At 35.4% G+C, this 22,475-nt stretch overlaps 1 protein-coding gene across 3 annotated transcripts in view; it reads right to left on the bottom strand.

Annotated features, from left to right (window-relative positions):
- The window catches only part of MRPL42 (mitochondrial ribosomal protein L42), a 31,375-nt gene that overhangs the window by 5,122 nt on the left and 3,778 nt on the right, over window positions 1-22,475 (bottom strand). For all 3 annotated transcript variants that reach the window (XM_034644006.1, XM_002921780.4, XM_019802342.2), the window contains 3 exons: window positions 19,187-19,250; window positions 17,266-17,350; window positions 9,251-9,414 (listed from right to left, as the gene is read on the bottom strand). In XM_034644006.1, coding sequence (XP_034499897.1) covers window positions 9,251-9,414; window positions 17,266-17,350; window positions 19,187-19,250 — 313 coding nt within the window. The remainder of the gene's footprint in view (window positions 1-9,250; window positions 9,415-17,265; window positions 17,351-19,186; window positions 19,251-22,475) is intronic.

The following is a 22,475-nucleotide window of genomic DNA, read 5'->3' as shown; positions in this document are numbered from 1 at the left end:
GGTCAATAATTAAATGCATGTAGGCTCAGGACTGAATGAAGTTAGGCAACACCTTGGGATCATAAAACTCACTTTGCTGACCTTGATTAAGAATTTGATAATAAGGAACATTTACTCTGAGACTCTCCTAAATAAAATGGAAATTGAATAAACCCACAGAATTTGACAGCTAAACTCTGGAAATAAAACTTCTAAGAATCACTGAGAAATTTACCAGTGGATCATCCCCAAAACTACCATAAATGAAGTACTATTTCAAAGAAAAACAACACCCTCAAGAAGCTGTGAAGATAATTAGGTAAGATAGTATTTCATCAGATAGCAACTGAGCACCCACACACTGTATTAAGAATACTGTATTAGAGGGGCGCCTGGGTGGCGCAGTCGTTAAACGTCTGCCTTTGGCTCAGGGCGTGATCCCCGCGTTCTGGGATGGAGCCCCACATCAGGCTCCTCAACTGGAAGCCTGCTTCTTCCTCTCCCACTCCCCCTGCTTGTGTTCCCTCTCTCGCTGGCTGTCTCTCTCTCTGTCAAATAAATAAATAAAATCTTTAAAAAAAAAAAAGAATACTGTATTAGAGATCATGTGGAAAAGTACAAAAGATGCATTCCTGATGAAGAGAGAAAAACCTAGAGCAGGAGATGTAAACAAAAAATTACCCACAAATATAAACACAACATTAACAGATAGCTAAACCACCTATAGTTATAGATAGTTGGGCTAACAGGGGTAACAGCTATTCAAAATGACTATATTCAAATTAAATTTCATGAGGAAAGTGAGCTAAGAGCAAATGTTAGAAAAATGAAAGTACTGAAAATCAAAGGAAACAGCATTTAAGATAGCTTGATACTGAAATGAAAAGTCAAACTGGACGAAAAAGCAAAAATCCAATTATATACTACTTCTAAGAAACCCACTTGAAACATAAAGACACAGACAGATTAAAAGAACAGAAACAGATAGATCATGTAAACACTAGTCAAAAGAAGGCTGGACAGGCTGTATTAATACAGATAAAATATATTTCATATAATAAATATTAGCATCAATAAAAAGAAGACTTCATAAAGATAAAGGTGTCAATTCATCAAGAAAATATAATAATAAACATATATACAACTGATAATAGAACTTCCAAATATATGAACACAGATAAAATTAGGAAGAGAAATAGAAAAATCCATAGTACAGATGTAGAATTCAATGTTCCTCTAGTAATAATCAATTAGATAAACAGAAAATTCATGAGGGTATAGAAAAACTTGAACAATACTACCAGCCAAGCAGACCTAACTGATATTTTTAGAACACTACCAGCGATAATGGCAGAATATACACCTACTTTTCAAATGTATGTGAAACATTCACCAAGAGAGACCATAATCTGGCCATAAAACAAATCTTAATCAATTTAAAGACTGAAATCATACAAAGTATGCTTTGTGATCACAACAGAATTAAACTAGAAATCAGTAACAGAAAGGTATCCAAAAATTTTCAAAATATTTAGAATTTAACTCACTGATAAATAATTCATGGGTCAAAGAAGAAATCAAAAGAGAAATCAGAAAACATCTTAAACTGAATGAAAGTGAAAACACATCAAAATTTGTGAGATGCGCTAAAGCAGTGCTTAATGGGAAATTTACAGCATTAAAAACTTAAATTAAAAAAGAAGACAGGTTTCTAAACACTAAGCCTTAAGAAACTAGAAAAGGAACAAATTAAACCCAGAGTAAACAGAAGGAAGGAAATAACAAGGAGCAAAAACAGAAAACTGGGGCTCCTGGGTGGCTCAGTTAGTTATGCCTCCAACTCTTGATCTCAGCTCAGGTCTTCATTTCAGGGTAGTGATTTCAAGCCCCAGTGTAGAGCCTACTTAAAAAAAAAAAAAGAAAAAAAAGCAAGCAAGTAAGTAAGAAAGAAAGGAAAGGAGGGAGGGAGGGAGGCAGGGAACAGAAAGACAAAAGAATCAATTAAACCAAGAGCTGGCTCTCAAAAAATATCAACAAATTAACAATACCAGTAATGAGAGAAATTACATCTCTACAGATAATGAAAATACTAAAAGGATAATAAGGGAATATTATAAACTATGTACAAATAAATTCAATCTAGGTAAAATGGGCAAATCCTGAAGGAATTTGATACAAACTACCAAAGCTCCCTCAAGAAGAGATAAACTGGATAGTCCTATCTATTGTGTACAGAAGTTGAATTTGCAGTTGAAAATCTTTCCACAAAGAAAATTCCAGACCCAAATGGCTTCACTGGTAAATTCCAACATTAAGAAACAATACCCATTCTACACATACTCTTCCCAAAAACTGAAGAGGAGGAAATAGTACCAAACCTACTCTATGTTGCAAGCATTACTCTGAAACCAAAACCAGACAACGATGTTATAAATCTATAGACTAATATCCTAATAAACAAAGATGTAAAAATTCTACAACAAAATTTTAGCAAACAGAATCCGAACTACATTATGTATATATACATATACACACACATATATATCATGACCAAATGAAGTTTAGTCAGGAACGAAAGGCTGGTACATTTGAAGTCATTCAATATAATTCATCACATGACTAAAAAAGAAAAACATTATGATCATTTTAATAAATACAGAAAAAAGCATCTAACAAAATTCAACATCCATTCATGATAAAAAAAAAACCTCTCCACTGTAGGAATAGAAGGGATTTTCTCAACCTGATAAAGGGCATCTATAAAAAGACCCATATTGAAACACCACAATTAATGTTTAAAGACTCAATGCTTTCCCTCACTAAAACTGGAAAAAAAGCAATGATGTCCATTCTCAATACTTCTATGCAACACTGTACTTAAGACTCTCAGCTGTGCAGTAAGGCAAGAAAAAGAAATAAAAAGCATACAGATTGTAAAAGGAGAAGTAAAATTGCCTTTATTCAATGATACCATGATCATCTACATAGAAAATCCTAAGGAATATATCTAAAAAGCTACTAGAACTACTCTCAAGATCACAGGAGACAACGTCAATAAACAAAAATCAATCATATTTCTACAACAAATAAAACTGTATTACAAACAACAAATCTTTGGAAACTGAAATTAAAAACCCAATACTATTATTTATAATAGCATAAAAATTATGAAATATTTGAAATAAATTTAACAAAAAATGTACCATATTCATACACTGCAAATTATATAAAACACTGTTAAGTGAAAATTTTTTGAAGACTTAAATAAACTAAGAAATATACCATTTTAATGATCAGAAAGATTCCATACCATTAAGACAGCAATTCTGAACCTGATCTAAAGACTGAATGGCAATCTCCTTCAAATCCCAGCAGGCTTTTTGTAGAAACTGATAAGCTGATACTTAAATTTATAGGAAATGCAAAAGACCTAAGATTGCTGAGACAACTTTGAAAATAAGAACAAAATTAAAGGACTTTACCTAATTTCAAAACTTAAAGTTATTTAGCCAAAACAGAATGGTATGGCAAAGATAGACAATGGAACAATATAGAGTCCAGAACCCACATATGTGGTCAACTGAGTTTCAACGAAGTTGGTAGGGCAATTAAGTGGTAAAAGATAATATATTCAACTAATAGTGTTGGAACAACTGGATATATATATATATGCCCAAAAAATGAACCTCAACTTACATCTCACACCATATATAAAAATTAACTGTAAATGGATCGGAAACCTAAATGTTAGAGCTTAAATTATAAAACTTCTAGAAGAGAACACAGAAGAAAGTCTTAGTGACCTTGGATTAGGCAAAGATTTTAAAGTAGAATGTAAAAAACCTGAACTAAAAGGAAAAATTTGTAAATTGGACTTTGTGAAAATTATAAAAATTTTTGATCTTCAAATGACACTATTAAATGAAAAAGCAAGCCACAGAGAGAAAATATTTACAAGACGTATATCTCACAAAGGACTTTGATCCACAAGTTTTACACCATAATAAGACAACTAATTGGGTTTTTAAAAATAGTCAAAAGCTTTTTACAGATATTTCACCAAAAAAACCCCAAACGAAAAAAACCTCCCAAACATACAAAGGCCAATAAGCACATGAAAAGATGCTCAAAATCATTAGCAATTAAGGAAACATAAATTTTTTTAGAAGGAAATGACTTTTTTTTAAATAATTTTTATTTTGTTATATTAGTCACCATACAGTACATCCCCAGTTTTTGATGCAGTATTCCATGATTCATTATTTGCATATAACATCCAGTGCACCATGCAATATGTGCCCTTCTTAATACCCATCACCGGCCTATCCCAACCCCCCATCATCCTCCCCTCTGAAGCCCTCAGTATGTTTCCCAGAGTCCACAGTCTCTCATGGTTCATTCCCTCTTCTGTTTCCCCCCCTTCAATCTTCCCTTCCTTCTCCTACCGATCTTCCTATTTCTTATGTTCCATAAATGAGTGAAATCATATGATAATTGTCTTTCTCTGCTTGACTTATTTTACTTAGCATAATCTCCTCCAGTCCCGTCCATGTTGCTGCAAATGTTGTGTAATCGTTCTTTCTGATGGCTCAGTAATATTCCATTGTATGTATGGACCACAACTTCTTCTTCTTTTTTTTTTTTAAAAGATTTTATTTATTTATTTGACAGAGATAGAGACAGCCAGTGAGAGAGGGAACTCAAGCAGGGGGAGTGGGAGAGGAAGAAGCAAGGCTCATAGCAGAGGAGCCTGATGTGGGGCCCGATCCCACAACACCGGGATCACGCCCTGAGCCGAAGGCAGACGCTTAACCGCTGTGCCACCCAGGCGCCCCTGGACCACAACTTCTTAATCCAGTCATCTGTTGAAGGGCATCTCGGCTCCTTCCACAATTTAGCTATTATGGACAACGCTGCTATGAACATTGGGGTGCATATGGCCCTTCTCTTCACTACATCTGTATTTTTGGGGTAAATACCCAGTAGTGCAATTGATGGATCATAGGGTAGCTCTATTTTTAACTTTTTGAGGGACCTCCACACTGTTTTCCACAGTGGCTGTACCAACTTGCATTCCCACCAACAGTGTAAGAGGGATCCGCTTTCTCCATCCTCTCCAACATTTGTTGTTTCCTGCCTTGTCAATTTTTGCCATTCTAACTGGTGTAAGGTGGTATCTCAAGGTGATTTGAATTTAGGGAACCGTAAGTTTAAACCACAATGAAATACTACTACTCACTCAACAGAATGACCGAAAAGTTAAAAAAGAATGATAATAGCAAGTGTTGGGAAGGATATGGAGCAACTGGAACTGTCACACACTGCTGATGGGAATGAAAAATGGTTCAGCCACTTTGACAGTTTCTTATGAATTTAAACATGTCATTATCATATGACCAACTAATCCCACCCCTAGGTATTTACCCAAGAGAAATGGAAATATGTCAATAATGACTTGTACTTGAATATTTATGCAGCTTTAGTCATAACAGCCCCAAACTGTGAAGAATCCAAAATGTCCCTCAACTGTTGATTAGATAAACAAATTGTGGTCTATCCATACAAGAGAATATTACTCAGAAATAAAAAGGGATAAACTACTGGTTAACATAACAACAAAGATGAATCTCAAAAGCATTATACTAGGTTAAATTAGGCAGACACAAAAGGCTTCAGACTGTGTAATTCCATTTACATGGAATTCTAGAAAGGGAAAAACATGAAATTCTAGAAATTCATGAAATTCTAAAAGGTGACAGGAAGGAGATCAGTGACTGCCAAGGGTGGGGGTTAAAGGGAAGAAGCTCACGGCAAAGGAGAGAACTTTTTAAAGTGATGAAACAGTCTTTATTCTGACTGTGGTAGTAATCATACAATTGTATACACATTTGTCAAAACTCATCACAGTGTATACTTAAAACTGGTGAATTTTTCTGTATGTAAATTATACCTCAAAACAATCTAAGAAAAGATGCTTCAAAAAGAGTAAGAAGAAAACTATGAGTAGGAGACACTATTAATAATTATCATTACCATATTATCACTGAGCATATGCTATATGCTAGGTGCTTAACTTACATGATTATATTTTATCTCGAAACCACCATGCAGTATTTACCCAATGAATATGAAAACACTAATTTGAAAAGATATGCACACCCCTATGTTTATTGCAACATTATTTACAATAGACAAGACATGGAAGCAACCCAAGTATCCATCTATAGATGAATAAAGAGATGTGGCACATATATATATATATTTTTTCAATGGAATATTACTCAACTATAAAAAAAGAATGAAGTGCTGCCATTTGCAACAACATGGATGGATCTAGAGGATATACATGGCTAAGTGAAATAATCAGTCAGAGAATGACAAATACAGGATGATTTCACTCACATGTGGAATTTAAGAAACAAAACAAATGAACGAAGATAAAAAGAGACAAACCAAAAAACAGACACTTAACTATAGAGAAGAAATTGAGGGTTACCAGAGGGAAAGTAGGTGGGAGGACAGATGAAATAGGTAAAGGGGATTACAAGTACACGTATCATGATGAGCACTGAGTAATATATAGAATTGTTGAATCACTATATTGTACCCCTGAAACTAATATAACACTGGAATTACTTACTTTTTTAAAACCATCAGGCAAATTAGGCACTATTATTTCTATTTTCTTTAATAAATAACAAGATTAAATGGAGTTAGTAACTAGAGAGGGAAGATGATTTGAGTAAGCCCAGGACCCTTTAAAACACAGCTGTACACTCAGAAAAGAGTTTTGCTTTACTGGAGTTTAAAAAGCACAAGACTGAATATAATATGAGAGAGGTCTATTCATATAGGAAGAGTTTAACAGTGTTTATGTATGGGGCATAAGGAATGAGTAAGTATAAAGAAAATTTCTATTTTATACTTTACTGCATTGTTTAAAAATACTTTAAACGAGCACTTTGTGTCTGGTAATAAAAACTTATTTAAAAAGATATTATATACCCACAATTATTAAATTCATAATGGTTCTCAGTCTTTTGATTGCCATAACTTAAAAATTGTGAAATATTTAATAAAACATCCTTCTATACACTGCCTGATGCTTAAGAAGAGCTCAATGACATCTAGAAATCAACACTTGAAAATGGCTTACATTAATCCAAAATAAATATTTGGATAGCAAACAAATACTTGTTGAATGATTAGTGATCACACCTTAGCTTATTTAAAATTCTGAAAGATGATGCATCACAAGGACAATGCCTATTGGTAAAAACTTTCTTTATATACATAAGCTAGTATCTGGAGTTTTTCTGCTAAACTCTTTATTAGGAGAGATACTGGGATAATCAACTGCATCTAATTAAAGTCTGCTTAAAATTGCAAGTGCCTAGTAATCCTAATGGGACAAGACATACCAGGAGATTAAATTAATTAGCAGTCAAAAGCTAATAAGCAGTAATAAGATTAAATAAGTAAATAAGATTAAACATAGGTGGCATACTAGACATAAATGTCTGAGGATAACACACGTGATTTTAAGACTCCCTAATGGTCTTCTTGCCTTCAATTTTGTTCCTTTCGAGTCCCCTTTACAGGATTTTTATAACTACAGTGATTTGGTCATACACAAAAGACGGCAGAATATTGCAGCAATATGGAACACGCAGGAAGAAAACAAGTACTGAAAGTCATCATAGAAAAATTTTGAGATAGGGCTTAAACTTAAATATCTGGATAATGAGACAAATAAAATATAAACACGAGTGATAACATGAATCATGGAAAGAAATCTCAGAATACAGTAATGACACAGATATGGGACTAAGAAATGATCTGCTAATTTATTTCCACATACCCTAAATTATAATTACAAAGACTGGGAAAAACCCATAGAGCATGTATAAACAAAGTGAGTACTAAATAAGAAAGAAAAAATCAAAGAAAAGGATATAAAACAGAAGCAGGAATTGAATGACACTATGGTAGCCAAAAAATTGCAGATTTTTTTCCTGAGAAATTGATACAGAAATAACACTTTTTTTAAATAGAAAGATTGATTACTAAAGGAGGAGCTTTTTTAAGACAGAAAAAGAAGAGCTCTGTTTTTGTTATAATGAATTTACTAAAACTCTGGACATATACCTATTTTGAAATTTCTAAGGACAACGATACTGGGAATAAGACCAAAGAAATAAAAAAATGTATAATGGAGCAATTGCATGTCATCTATATAATGAAAGTAATTAAAGCTCTTAGAATGAATTTCAGCAAGACACGGAGTATGAGACTAGAGCCCTAAGGAATCTCTATTTTACCTAAGGATAAGGGAGGAAGTACCATCTGAAGAGAAACTAAGTAAGTAAACCAAGCTCCAGAGCCATACATCCAGTTGCTTTCAGAATTGCTCCCCACCAGATGGATCCACTGACCCTTCAGACTCAACGTGACCAACAATGGGTTCATCTTCCTGTCAAACCTGTTTCCCAAAGTGAATCAATGGCACCACCATCCACCCAAACACCTCTGTCAGAAACTTGAGAGGTCACCTGTCTCTTCCCACACCTAGTCAGTGACCTACTGCTGTTAATTAAAATTCTTTTTTTTCCCTCCTTCCTCCTTTTATTTCCTCCTTTTATCACAGTCCTTTCTTTTATTTTCTCCCTTTCTATTTCCATTTCTGGCCCTTTCATTGAGATCTTTTTTCTTTTTTTTTTTTTAAAGGTTTTATTTATTTATTTGACAGAGATAGAGACAGCCAGCAAGAGAAGGAACACAAGCAGGGGGAGTGGGAGAGGAAGAAGCAGGCTCATAGCGAAGGAGCCTGATGTGGGGCTCAATCCCATAACGCTGGGATCACACCCTGAGCTGAAGGCAGACGCTTAGCTGCTGTGCCACCCAGGCACCCCTGTACCCCATTTTCTAAACAATAACTCGAGATCTGTTAAATAAATAGACAGGTGGGCTAAGAACAAGATCAATTATTTGGCAGGAGGATGAATAAAAACAGTAAATGACTACATCACAGAATAGAAAAATTTTCAAGAATTTTTGCAAAATTCACTGAAAGTTTTGGTTAAATTCCCCCACTAAAAATAAAAGAAAAAAGAAGTACTATTTCATTTTAGCTACACTATATGTACATCTAAAAATATAATTTAGTAGGTGGGTGTTAATTTCCCCATGCAGACTAGAACCTCAGAAGTTTGTTAACACGAGAAAAGTTACATGTTCTTTTAGTTGTTAAGTGGGAGTTAAAAGAACTTACTGTCCACGAGGATACCAACGGTGCTTAGTAGTGAAGAACATTTTGCTAAGTTGTTCTATCACGGGTCCTTGCTCAAAGTGCTCATTTTTTTCTTCTAATCTGGTTTTCAGTACTTGGTCATGTGTTTCTTCATTATTGTGCACAGGATCTGGCCGAGGGATAGGCTACAAAATAACCAGTAATCAACAGCATCAAAATGTAGGAATGTTAGCCAGCATTTGATTGAGTTTACAGTACAACAATTACTACACTCTGGAATTCATTATAGTACCTCAAGGTAGGTGAGTTAGTTTTCAGAACAGAATTTTACTTAGTTGCATTATTCATTAAAGAATCAGAAATAGGGGCGCCTGGGTGGCTCAGTTGGTTAAGCATCCAACTCTTGATCTTGGCTCAGATCATGATCTCAGGGTTGTGAGATTGAGCCTCGCATGGGCTCTGCACTGGGTGTGGAGCCTGCTTAAGATTCTCTCTCCCTACCCTCTTACACTGTTGGTGGGAATCCAAGTGGTGCAGCCACTCTGGAGAACAGTATGGAGGTTCCTCAAAAAGTTGAAAATAGAGCTACCCTACAACCCAGCAATTGCACTACTGGGTATTTACCCCAAAGATACAAATGTAGTGATCCAAAAGGGCGCCTACACCCCAATGTTTATAGCAGCAATGTCCACAATAGCCAAACCATGGAAAGAGCCCAGATGTCCATCAAAAGATGAATGGATAAGGAAGATCTGGTATATATATATATATATATATATATACACAATGGAAAATTACTCAGCCATCAGAAATCTTCCCATTTGCAATGATGTGGATGGAACTAGAGCATCTAATGCTAAGCAAAATAAGTCAATCAGAGAAAGACAATTATCATATGATCTCATTGATACGTGGAATTTAAGAAACAAAACAGGATCATAGGAGAAGAGAGGAAAAAATAAAACAAGATGAAACTAGAGAGGGAGACAAACCATATGAGACTCTTAATCACAGGAAACAAACTAAGGGTTGCTGGAAGGGAGAGGGGTTAGGGGATGGGATAAGTGGGTGATGGACACTAAGGAGGGCACGTGATGTAATGAGCTCTGGATATTATATAAGACTGATAATCACTGACCTCTACCTCTGAAACCAATAATACATTATATGTTAATTGAATTTAAATAAAAATAAATTAAAAAGATTCTCTCTCCCTCTTCCTCTGCCCCCCCAACCTCTCTCACCTCCCCCTCTAAAAAAAAAAAAAAAAGAGAGGAAAAAAAAGAATCAGAAGTATTTTTCCTCTCATATCAAGTTTTGGGTTTCTTTTCCAATAATAAAGTTCTTATTTAATGTTATTGTGCCCCTAAAAATAAAGTACTTATTACTTTAATTTTTATTTCCCAAAACTATAAATTGTGCCTATTATTTTTTAACTTAAAAGTTTACAGTCTCGGGTGCCTGGGTGGCTCAGTCAGCTAAGCGTTTGCCTTCGGCTTACATCATGATCCCAGGGTCCTGGGATTGAGTCCTTCATTGGGCTCCCTGCCTAGCACTGAGTCTGCTTCTCCCCCTGCCTCTGCCTCTCTCTCTCTTTCTCTCATGTATCTCATGAATAAATAAACAAAATCTTAGAAAAAAAAAGTTTAGTCTCTAACCTTGCTTATCATTTAAGTGAGATACTATGAAAATGGTATTTCTTATATCCAAAGGAAACAAAAAAATTTCAATGTTTTCATTTTAGGTGACTGAAAGTCATCAAATGATACTTTATGGTAACTTGAGTACTTTTTTCACCTAAAGATATCAACTACTAAAAATCTCATTTCCTCCCCAACACATTTGAGTGATATTCCCATCAGTAACACTACTTCATTAAAGCCTTTAAAAATCACTGTTTTGGAAAGTCAAGTCATGTATATTTTAAATATTAAATGATAACGTATGTAACACAAGGTGGTTAACATTGTCTTGCTTTATAAATACCATATATATGTATTACAATACAACAATACAATGAAAATCTGAATTTATAACCAGAAAACAATTCAAACATAAATGTCTTTACATTCATACACTATTAATGACAACTACAGTGGGGAATACATTCCCCCACTGTATAAAATATTATAGCATATACTTATATTTATTAGGCATATGTACATGAAAAAATAAGACTCCCTTAAAAAGCATTATCTAAGCGCATGAAGGTGGTACAATTAACTCAGTACTACAGAAATGCAAAGTAACAAAAAGATACTAGGGAGAAGTAGAATAGGAGCCAAGTCAGAGCCTTGTTACAGAGTGCAGAATGCATTCTACAAGGGATAACAAATATTACGAATAAAGGAAAGTAGGAAAGAACACAAAATAAATAGATAAACTTAAAAATGGATCTTGAGGGCACCAGGGTGGCTCAGTCAATTAAGCGTCTGCCTTTGGCTCAGGTCATGATCCCAGGGTCCTGGGATCAAGCCCAGCATCAGGCCCCTCCTCAGCAGAGTCTGCTTCTCTCTCTCCCTCTGCCTCTTCCCCCTGCTCATGCGCACGCTCTTTCTCTCGAATAAATAAAATCTTTAAAAAAATAAAAATAAAAATGGATCTTGAGAAACCAGATTATGAAAGGCCTTCAAAGTTAGACTTATGGGTAACTATCTGAGGTAAGTAGAAATAAAGAACCATTTACTTAGTGTGGGAGGGAATGAGGAGGTAGTATAATAAAGAGGTTAAGAACTTGAGCTTTGGTCTCTAATTCTACCACTTAATAGTTCTGTGATCTTGGACAAGTTATTTAAGCTCTTAATTCCCCTTTCTGTAAAGTCAGAGAATAATACCTATCCAAAAGCGCTTGGTGAGAAATAATAATATATGATATGCTTAGCTGTCCCTTGTACTCGTAAGAGTTCAATAATGGTAGGTAGCTACTAAAATTTCTTTAAGGCCTCAAACAGAAGAGAAGTGATATAATTTTATTTTAAAGAAAAAGTTCTCCTTAGACATTTAAAGTAATTTTAAAAGATCATTACTTGTATGTAAAGTGAAATATTAGTAAGTGTCTTTGCAAGTTACTATGAGACCCTCAGAGGTCTAGCAAACACAAGATTAGAGCCTATATGGGGCACCTGGGTGGCACAGCGGTTACGCGTCTGCCTTCGGCTCAGGGCGTGATCCCGGCGTTCTGGGATCAAGCCCCACATCAGGCTCCTCCGCTAGAAGCCTGCTTCTTCCTCTCCCACTCCCCCTGCTTGTGTTCCCTCTCTCGCTGGCTGTCTCTATCTTTGTCAAATAAATAAATAAAATCTTTAAAAATAATAATAATAAAAAATAAATTAAAAAAATAAAAAAAAATAGATTAGAGCCTATAATAGTTTTCTTTTAGGTCACTATACATGTTGCTAAAGATCAAATGTTTTTAGTATTATCAAAAGTTAAGTTGATTTCAGGTGTTCATGAATGTTCCATTGTCTGTCTTCCTATTCCCAAGCAGGTTCAATTCTAACATATCACAAATTCTCTCTGCTTTGTATAATTAAAAACACTTCTTTTCCAGGCACATAGATAAAAGACACTGGAATTAATGGATTCTTCAAAGTCTATACCAAGAGCCTCTGGCTGATTCAGAATTGATTTTTAGGTAGCATTTGATCTCCTTGATCAAACTTCAAAGAAAGAATATGTGACTATTTCAGTAAAAAGGAAAAACTAAAATAAAACTGTCAACTTTAAAAAATATTCAGAACTGTCATCCTGCATTTTGTTTCTCTTAAGAATTTTCAAAATTTTCCACTAAATCAGCCACTCCTACATTGTTGGTGGGAATGCAAGTTGGTACAGCCACTCTGGAAAACAGTGTGGAAGGTCCCTTAAAAAGTTAAAAATTGAACTACCCTATGACCCAGCCATTGCACTACTGGGTGTTTACCCCAAAGATACAGACGTAGTAAAGAGAAGGGCCATATGCACCCCAATGTTCATAGCTGCATTGTCCACAATAGCCAAATCATGGAAGGAGCCGAGATGCCCTTCAACAGATGACTGGATTAAGAAGCTGTGGTCCATATATACAATGGAATATTACTCAGCTATCAGAAAGAACGAATTCTCAACATTTGCTGCAACATGGACGGCACTGGAGGAGATAATGCTAAGTGAAATAAGTCAAGCAGAGAAAGACAATTATCATATGATTTCTCTCATCTATGGAACATAAGAACTAGGATGATCGGTAGGGGAAGAAAGGGATAAAGAAAAGGGGGGTAATCAGAAGGGGGAATGAAACATGAGAGACTATGGACTATGAGAAACAAACTGAAGACTTCAGAGGGGAGGGGGTGGGAATGGGATAGACTGGTGATGGGTAGTAAGGAGGGCACGTATTGCATGGTGCACTGGGTGTTAGACGCAACTAATGAAGCATCGAACTTTGCATCGGAATCCGGGGATGTACTGTATGGTGACTAACATAATAAAATAATAAAATTAAAAAAAAAATTGCATCATAAACTTTCAAACATATTCCTGGATACAAATGTGATTTAGGTACCCTATTCAAATTTAGAAATCTGCATTTATTCATTTCAGCAGATCTCATATAATTGATATAAAAAAGCATGTGTTGTCACTTCTTTTAATATTTGAATTATTTGGATTACAACAATTTTTAAAATTAGATTTCTCACTTTTTTATAAAGATCTACTGTTTGGATAAAACAATATTAATGTTTTTGCACATAAAGTGAATTCTTAATACCAACCAGTGCATATATTTTAATCTCCTTTTAAGACTTAGTTGACTTTTTAATCTTCCTTTTAAATTATAGAAGACCTCAGATAGAAATTAAGTCCCTTCATATGTGTATAGCATCTAGCACTAATCACCATTTATGACAGAAATTTAGCGCTTGCCAAAACTAGTCATTGATCCTGTGCAACTGGAACATTTTTGATTACTTTATTGTCATGTTTCTCCTGAGGCAGAGTATTCAGATGAAGCTCATTTTTGGGATTTGGTGAGGCTGCTAATGTCAGTAGGTATTTCTACATATGACCAGGATCTTTGTATGTAGTATGCTTTTCAGGGCCTAGAGAATCAAAGGGCACACTGGAGTTGCAGCACCCCCACTTCCCTGAGGAAAGAAAAAAATCAAAACTAAAATTCAAGTCATGTTGGAGGGTATTTACCATGTACTATCTGCATGAGATTTGTAAATATAGATTCAAAAAGAATATACTGTATTCTAAATTCTAACAGTAACGTGTTTTCAAGAATGTTTCTCACTGTGCAGCCCAATCTACAATTTATTACTTGAGAAACAAAAAAATTCCATGCTTCCCCATGGGAATGTCTCTTTGCCCTAAAACAGAAAACCCATAAGGATGAAGAGAGAGGAAAATATTTATTCATTTAACTAACAAATATTTAGTGTACACTTATCAAGCACAGGTGTTCTTACAGATGCTAAGGATATAGCAGAGAACAAAACAGGCAGAGCTCGGTCCTCATGGAGCTTACATTTTAGTGGTGGGAGACAGAAATACAAGAAAATATCTTTTGTACCAGAAATGACACAAGCTATTGAGAAAAGACAATAGGAAGGAGTCCAGCGGTAAGGGTACTACATTAAATGCAGGAGTCATTCACTAGCTAAGAAATATGGAAAGGGGATAAACTATGAGGTTTCTAGGGGGAAAGCATTCCAGGCAGAGGAAGAAGGAACTACAAAAGGCCCAGAGGTAGGAGCCTGCCTAATGTACCTGAAGAACAGCAGGGAGGCCAGTGTGGCTAGCAGTGGAGAGATTACATGTAAAGTGATAGGAGTGATCTAGACGAGAGAGAAAGAGAGAGAGAGAGAGAGAGAGGGAGAGAGGCGGCGGGGAAGGAACACTGATGATGTGGGAAAGAAGACAACAGCTACAATGAGAGTGCAACAGAAAAAAAGGAATCAGAGAGTTGGACATGTATGCAAGAGAGTGATTATAATGATGGACCATGGAATCTATGCAGAGAAGTAAGAATGTGTGAGATGCATGACGGCTATGAAAAAGTGCTTTGATCAATGAATGTAGGTCTCAATGAGGAGAAGAAGAATTCTTGAAGCTGGGAGACTGGGGGAATTGGTAGGAAGCTAGTGGAATTCTTGAAATCTAGACTGGCAGGAAGGAGAAGCAGGTTATTTGTGATTAGAACATCTCTAGAGTATAGCAGTGGGAATGGGGGCTGAGGTAGGGAAAAAGATGAAGTGAGAGGCCAGGGCATTAAATCATCTCCATACACTGAAATAACAAAGAATTAGGACAGAAACAGTAACAGAGGGTGTGATGGTACACCTACAAACTACAAAAGAGTGGAGGAATGGGGGGAGGAGAAGTGAACTGAAGGATGGTAGATAACAGCAATAAAAAAAAAGACAGCAGATGGTATAGTTTAATGATACAAACCACAAAGCTAGAAAATTGTTAGGAAGGAGGAAAAATGGTCTGAATATGACAAAAATGAGCTACAGAGACCCCTACTTCCCCTCTAGGTCTAGCAGTAAAATGGAACAGGAAAGAAAACATCAACTACTTAAAAACCTGCTGGGGAAGTAATGGCTCCAAGGTCCAACCAGGTTTCTGTTAGAGCCAGAGGTGAAGGAAAAATTCTGGATGTTAACATCATGAGAGATTTTAATGATGATAATGAGTTCTAAAAGTACAGTAGAAAGTTTTGAGAGTCAGGAAGGATAGGAAAAGTGTCAGATTCAGGGATGTAAAAAGCCATACGCGGATGAAAGTCTGAATGCTGAGAAATGACTTTGCGATTGTGGCCTTGGTATAACCACTAAAATAGAAATAAAGCATGTAACCAGAAATATAATGCAAAATAACAATGGAGGGGGGCACAATATAGCATAAGCTGGAGCGTTTACAAGCCAAAAGTCAGTGATTTATGCCTATTTTCTACACACTGCCCCAAGAAATGAAATTAAAGAGGTACCGGATTATTGCCTATGATATGTGGCTAGAATACAAAGCAGGCAGACAAAATGGCGAGGTTAAAAAGGGAATAAAAACTAGCAAAATAAAATTAAGCTATTTTGTCAAATCAACCACTACTCTGGCCCTAACGATGATTTTTAAAAATAGGTACCACTAGATGCATCATGTGATGATTTGAATTATCTAATTATTTTCTCCTTAAAGAGCAAATCAAACATTACCAAATATAGTAAACTAAGGCTTAAAGACATGGAAGGAAGCATTTCAAATATAAAATAAGAAAAAGACTTGGGTTAAGCTAAAATAAATTGTACTGAAAACAAAAACAAAACTTCCTCTATCTAGTGCTTGACTTTTGAAGGAATATGGAAAAAATCCAACTAGTCCTTAAAATATATGCTCCGGTTGGCCCATTAGAAAAAACTGGGGAAAAAAAAAAAAAAGAAATTCACCAAACACTAAAAGGATTATCAGAACCAATATAATATAAAAGGTATAAAACAGCATACCAAAATACAAGTTTTTCATGATTAATTAGATTTCAATATAAGGTAGTGTGGGACAATGCGTTTTGTAAATCTGTACTAATCAAAAATCATCTACCAGATTTTAGACCAGAAAACTGATGTCATAATTGTGTTTAAATGGTTTATTCTGTGTACTCAAAAAAGTCTTTAAAGAAAGATGAAAAAGAAATAGGAAAAATTGAAATAGTAAAATAAAAACAAAACAAAAAAAGATCTATGGGGCGCCTGGGTGGCACAGCGGTCAAGCGTCTGCCTTCAGCTCAGGGCTTGATCCCGGCATTCTGGGATTGAGTCCCACATCAGGCTCCTCCGCTATGAGCCTGCTTCTTCCTCTCCCACTCCCCCTGCTTGTGTTCCCTCTCTCGCTGGCTGTCTCTATCTCTGTCGAATAAATAAATAAAATCTTTAAAAAAAAAAAAAAGATCTAAACCAAAGGAAATCAAACAATTCCATTCTCTTTGGATACTGGAAGGAAATGTGAATATTTCTAACAGCAAATTATAAATTAACGAGAGATTTTCTCATACATACTTTTGTATGTTCATATGGAATGTCCACAGAAGGGTGGTAGCATACTATCGTCCTGCCATCAGATGTCAAAGCAAGCTCTACTTTGCTAAAAAAGAATGTTTTAGAAACAGAGTTATACTGTATTCAAGGCAGAATGATTTTCTCAGAGATAAAATTAATTAATCATAAATCCCTGAAGAATAGATGTTATGGCACTGGACTGGCAGACCTGGTACTCATATCATAGGGGACAACTCAGATCATCCCACAAAATATGTCAGCTTAACCACCACAACAAACCGTTAATGCATAACCCACTATTTTACGTATTTGTTTTTAAACTATCCAAATATTTGAAAGGGATCTTCATGTTTACTCATTATTATTATTAGAACTTTTCTTCCTTTTCTAAAAACTATCCTCAGGGAGCCTAGGTGGCCTAAGTTGGTTAAGCGGCTACCTTCAGCTCAGGTCATGATCTCAGGGTCCTGGGATTGAGCCCCGCATTGGGCTCCCTGCCTCAGCTGGGAGTCTGCCTCCCCCCTTCCCTGTGCCCCCGCTCTGATCATACTCTAATAAATAAAATCTTAAAAAAAAAAAACTACCTTCATACAACTGTAAGAAGTAGATTGCTTTGTTGAATTATTAAAATTAAAGATCAGCAAAGTACATAATCTTCCAGGCAAAGGATCACCTGAATTTCCAATCATAAAAAAGACTGCAGCTGAGCCCTTTTTCTAGATCAAGCGCTTTCTCCAAGTGCCTTTGGTGGAACAGTACAGCTTAAGAAGCCTCCCATAAAAAGAGTTCTGCAGTCAAATAAATTTGGTAATTACTGAATACTATCCCTTCCCTCCATTAATATCCCTCAGAAAACCACATTTTGGGCAATACTCCTCTATTTTTTCCAGGAATACTCCGGCTGGATCTCATTCAAGTACCAAATGACCAAAACTATTTTTCAAAGATCCTAGCAACTACTATTATACTTAAATCCATATATTCTAAGGAGCACAACTTTCAGCTTTCATTAACCTTACGTGTTCTCTAGATGTCTATAAATTTAAGTCTCTAGGGTTTCAATACTAACCAGATTTGAACTAGATTAGCAATTAAACACTACAGTGTATTTTAGCTAACACAGGATAAGGTATTAGGTTGTTTCACCACGATTTTAAGAGCAAATAGCATAACACAACTATAATGAACATTTAATCTATCAAGTGATTTTTGATGAAGAATGGAGTTTTACATAATACAAAATATTATAAGACTCAATCTTTTCAGGTTCAAAAAGTTACCTATTACCTAGTCTAATTTCATCACTATCTTAGTACTTAATAAATATACACTTAAAACTCAAATTAAAACTAGTGTCAAGAAGAAACAAAACATATTTTCACTAAAATTTGCAATAAAAAAACAGCTTAAGAAAATATGTTCAGTTTCTGTACACCACACTCTACTACAGAGAAGAACGACAACATTTTATTCATATGCTATTCCTAGTTCTTAGCATAGTGACTAGAATTGAGTAAGTACCAAATAAATTGTGACTGAATTAAATTACTTGTAATTTAGGGTTATTCAACGTCAAACAAAAGATAAGATAAATAACTGCTTAAGCTAATAGTACGAACCCCAAGAGAAAAAACTATGAAAACTAATTGACTTTTCCAAAAAGCTAAAGAATGCTTTCGGATAAAAGATGGCATTTCATGTCTGTCTTACAACAAATTAAGGATTCACTGAAACACAATGATAATAATTTTTATTTAAAACATTTATGAGCCCAGATACTGTGTAAATAAGGCCACTGAAATAATTTTTAAATACAAAATTAAAGAATCATAAAAGCAGAAAACAAAACGAGAAATAAAATTCAATCATTTCAGATACAACTAACAGACTGTTATTTTTTCAATTGAATTTAAATACATACCAATTATAGTCATCTGGTAGAGAAGAATATGTAGATTTATGACAAACACAATAGAAAGCTCCGTCTGCAAAAACCCCAAGCAGTAAAATGGATTTAGTTAATTTGAGCATATGTTCTCACATAAACATAAAGCTAGTTTCACTCATTCAACCAATATTTACAGTGTTTACTATGAAACAGGGCTGTACCAGAGACCAGGGATTCAACAAGATCTAGTCCCTGCTCTCACAAAGGGTACAAGTCTGGTGAGAGACAAGTAAACAAGCAATTCCAATATAAATGACAAGCCCTGTTAGAATGGGTAGGAATTGGGAGAGGGCACACGAACAGGTTACAAAATAGGACTGTGCAGGTTTAAGAACGCCTTTCCAGTGAAGATGATGTCTCAGGTGCTCTGAAAGATGGAGGGATAAGCAGGAGTTGGTAGGGGTGAGTACCATGTTCCTTGTAGGGAGTTACAAGTGCTAAGGCTCAGAGGAATACAGGAAGTATTTAGGTATTTTAAAAACTTGTAAAATAAATAAATAAATAAATAAATAAAAACTATTATGAGACCAAGTGCACAGTTCACAAAGGGAGTGTGTTAAGTGATGAAATACAAAGAAACTGTTCAAATTTAACTTTTCTTAATCAAAACGCTCATATTTCAAAGCATATTTTCCGTTTTTAGAATACCTGCAAATTCAAGAGCCATAATTACTTTTTTTAGTTTCTCCTATGTTCAGAGAAACAGTGTTCCTTTAAATACAAAGAAAAAAATGTAAATGTAGCTCAGTATAGTTAAAAAATGATTCTGAATACAGTAGTCCTCCCTGATCCATGTTTTTGCCTTCTGCAGTTTCAGGTACCCAAGGTCAATCACGGTCCCGAAGCAGATGATCCTCGTCCTGACACAGTGTCAGGTTGGTAGTAGCCTCATGCTACATCACACTCCTATGTCATTCACCTTGCTTCATTTCATCACATAGACATTTATCTCACCTTATCACAAGAAGGGTGAATACCGGACAACAAGGTATTTTGAGAAAGACCACATTCACAAAATTTTTATTGCAGTACATTATTAGAATTGTCCTATTTTGTTATTAATTATGGTTGTTAATCTCTACTGTGCCTAATTGGTAAATTTAAGTTTATCGCAGGTATGTATATATAGGAAAAAACATAGTATATATAGGGTTCAGTACTATCCACAGTGTCAGGCTCCCTGGGCGTCTTGGAATGTATCCTCTGTGGATAAGGGAGAACTACTGTATATGCCGGCTAACGCCAAGGATCAACTTCTCTCAACTGAGCCTCTTACTCCTTAGTATGGAATGCAATCCCCATTTTGTTCAAATACCATTCATCCTTCAAAGCCAAATGCTACTCTTCCATGAAACCCTTTTTCCCCTCCCTGCCCCACAATTCCCATCACAGAGAAAGGAGAGGTCTACTGTACATGTCCCAAAACCTATGCTTCACATGACATTGCTATACCTTCTTTGTGGTCTTTTTGTTTTTTCTGCATCAGTTATTTACACATATCAAAGATGTGTAAATAAGATATATTTTCACATCTTTGTATACTCCTCCTTTCCCCAAGGACTGCATATACAGGTCTAAACATAAATTCTTACTCCAAAGCATAAAAAGTGCCTTAACAAAACTCACTTTTATCATAAAAGATTGCTCAGCAAAATGTCAATCCCAAAATTCTATTTATGTAAGATAATAAAATACAAAGAATTAGAAATTTAACCTCAACTCTCAAAAGATTTGATTTTTGATTATCTGTGCTAGTATAGAGGAGCATTTAGCATGACAAGTCAGAGAATGACGTAAACATCGTTTACACTTACTTTCTTTACAATGTTGGGAATCTTAATTATGTACAAATTAATACTAAAAGAAGTTTGTAGTCTCTGAATATAAACCAACTAGGTGATATGCACATTCATTGAAAGAAACAGGGCTGGGTGGCAGAGGCAGGACAGACAGAACTAAGTGTTCTTAAAACAGGCAGGAGGGAAAACTCAAGACATCAGTATTTCAGTTCAACAAGAAACTTAAATTTCTACCCCGTACTTACACAGACATTTGTTTGTACCCTCATGACATATATGACATTCTACGCCATATTCAGGTATTTCTTATTTCCATAGATGTCTGTTTCACCTTCAAGTGTAAGTAAGTTCCTTAAGGCCAGAAACCACACCTTGATCGTGTCTCTGTCCCCTACAGTGGCTACTAACAGAGAAGTAACTGCTGAACTGCCTCTAAAATGATAACTTCTACACAATTAATACATAGTCATCTGACATTTTATCAAGAGAAAAACTCTAAAAATGGTAAATATCACAGGTTTTAAATACATAATTAGAATTGGGACTCCTGGGTGACTCAGACGGTTAAGCGTCCGACTCTTGCTCTTGGCTCAGGTCATAATCTTGGGGTTCTGAGATTAAGCCCCGCATCAGGCTCTGTGCTCAGTGGGGAGTCTGCTTGGGATTCTCTCTCTCCCTCTCCCTCTGCACCGCCCCCCATCCCACACACGAGTGCATGCTCTCTTGCTCTAATAAGTAAACCTTTAAAAAAAAATAAATAATGCCAAAGTTAACATCAATCAACTCAATTTACCAAAAAGAATTTCAATGAGTCAGCTCTCCATAACTTACAGGCTATTCTTGTTACATATACATATGTTTAACTGCATTCTGATAAGATCTATAAAAACTGACAGTCCCACTTAGCCTTCAAATGCTCAATATTTTAAGTTACTACAGGAAAGAAGATACAGCAAAAAGTGTATTAGACTAAATAAGATGGGAAGACCCAAGTCTCAATCACAGCTCCCATCTATCAGATATACGACCTTGGGTAAGTTTCTGAGGGGTTAGAGAACTCAAGTTCTCATCTTCATAAAAACCTACCATGTAGAATTATTCAAAGTTGTAAAATTCAAAGTTGTAAAGATCAAATGACTTAGTATGCTTAAAAACTGATAAAATATTCTACATTCCCATTGTTGACTGTAGTTTTTGGAAGGTTTTAAATGTTCCTTTTGGCATATGGGAGGCCTTTTTATTTCTGCTCACTGGACTTTCTCCCTTAACCATGGTTTTGCTTTGCCTCTAATCTTAATGTTCTTCCTTTTCATATAAGATATCAGTAACAGTAATAATACTTTACCTTCAATAATAGTAATGACAGGACTTGTGGAGAATAAGGGGCTTCAGGATGCAAGAAGTTAGGCAGTCACTGAATATTAGGATGACTGAGTAATAACGGAATATTTTCTGGGATAACC

The sequence above is a fragment of the Ailuropoda melanoleuca genome, chromosome 15 (genome assembly GCF_002007445.2).
Source record: "Ailuropoda melanoleuca isolate Jingjing chromosome 15, ASM200744v2, whole genome shotgun sequence".
NCBI lineage: Eukaryota > Metazoa > Chordata > Mammalia > Carnivora > Ursidae > Ailuropoda > Ailuropoda melanoleuca.
The sequence above is the reverse complement of the archived record's forward strand: the minus strand, read 5'-3'. Positions and strand labels throughout refer to the sequence as shown.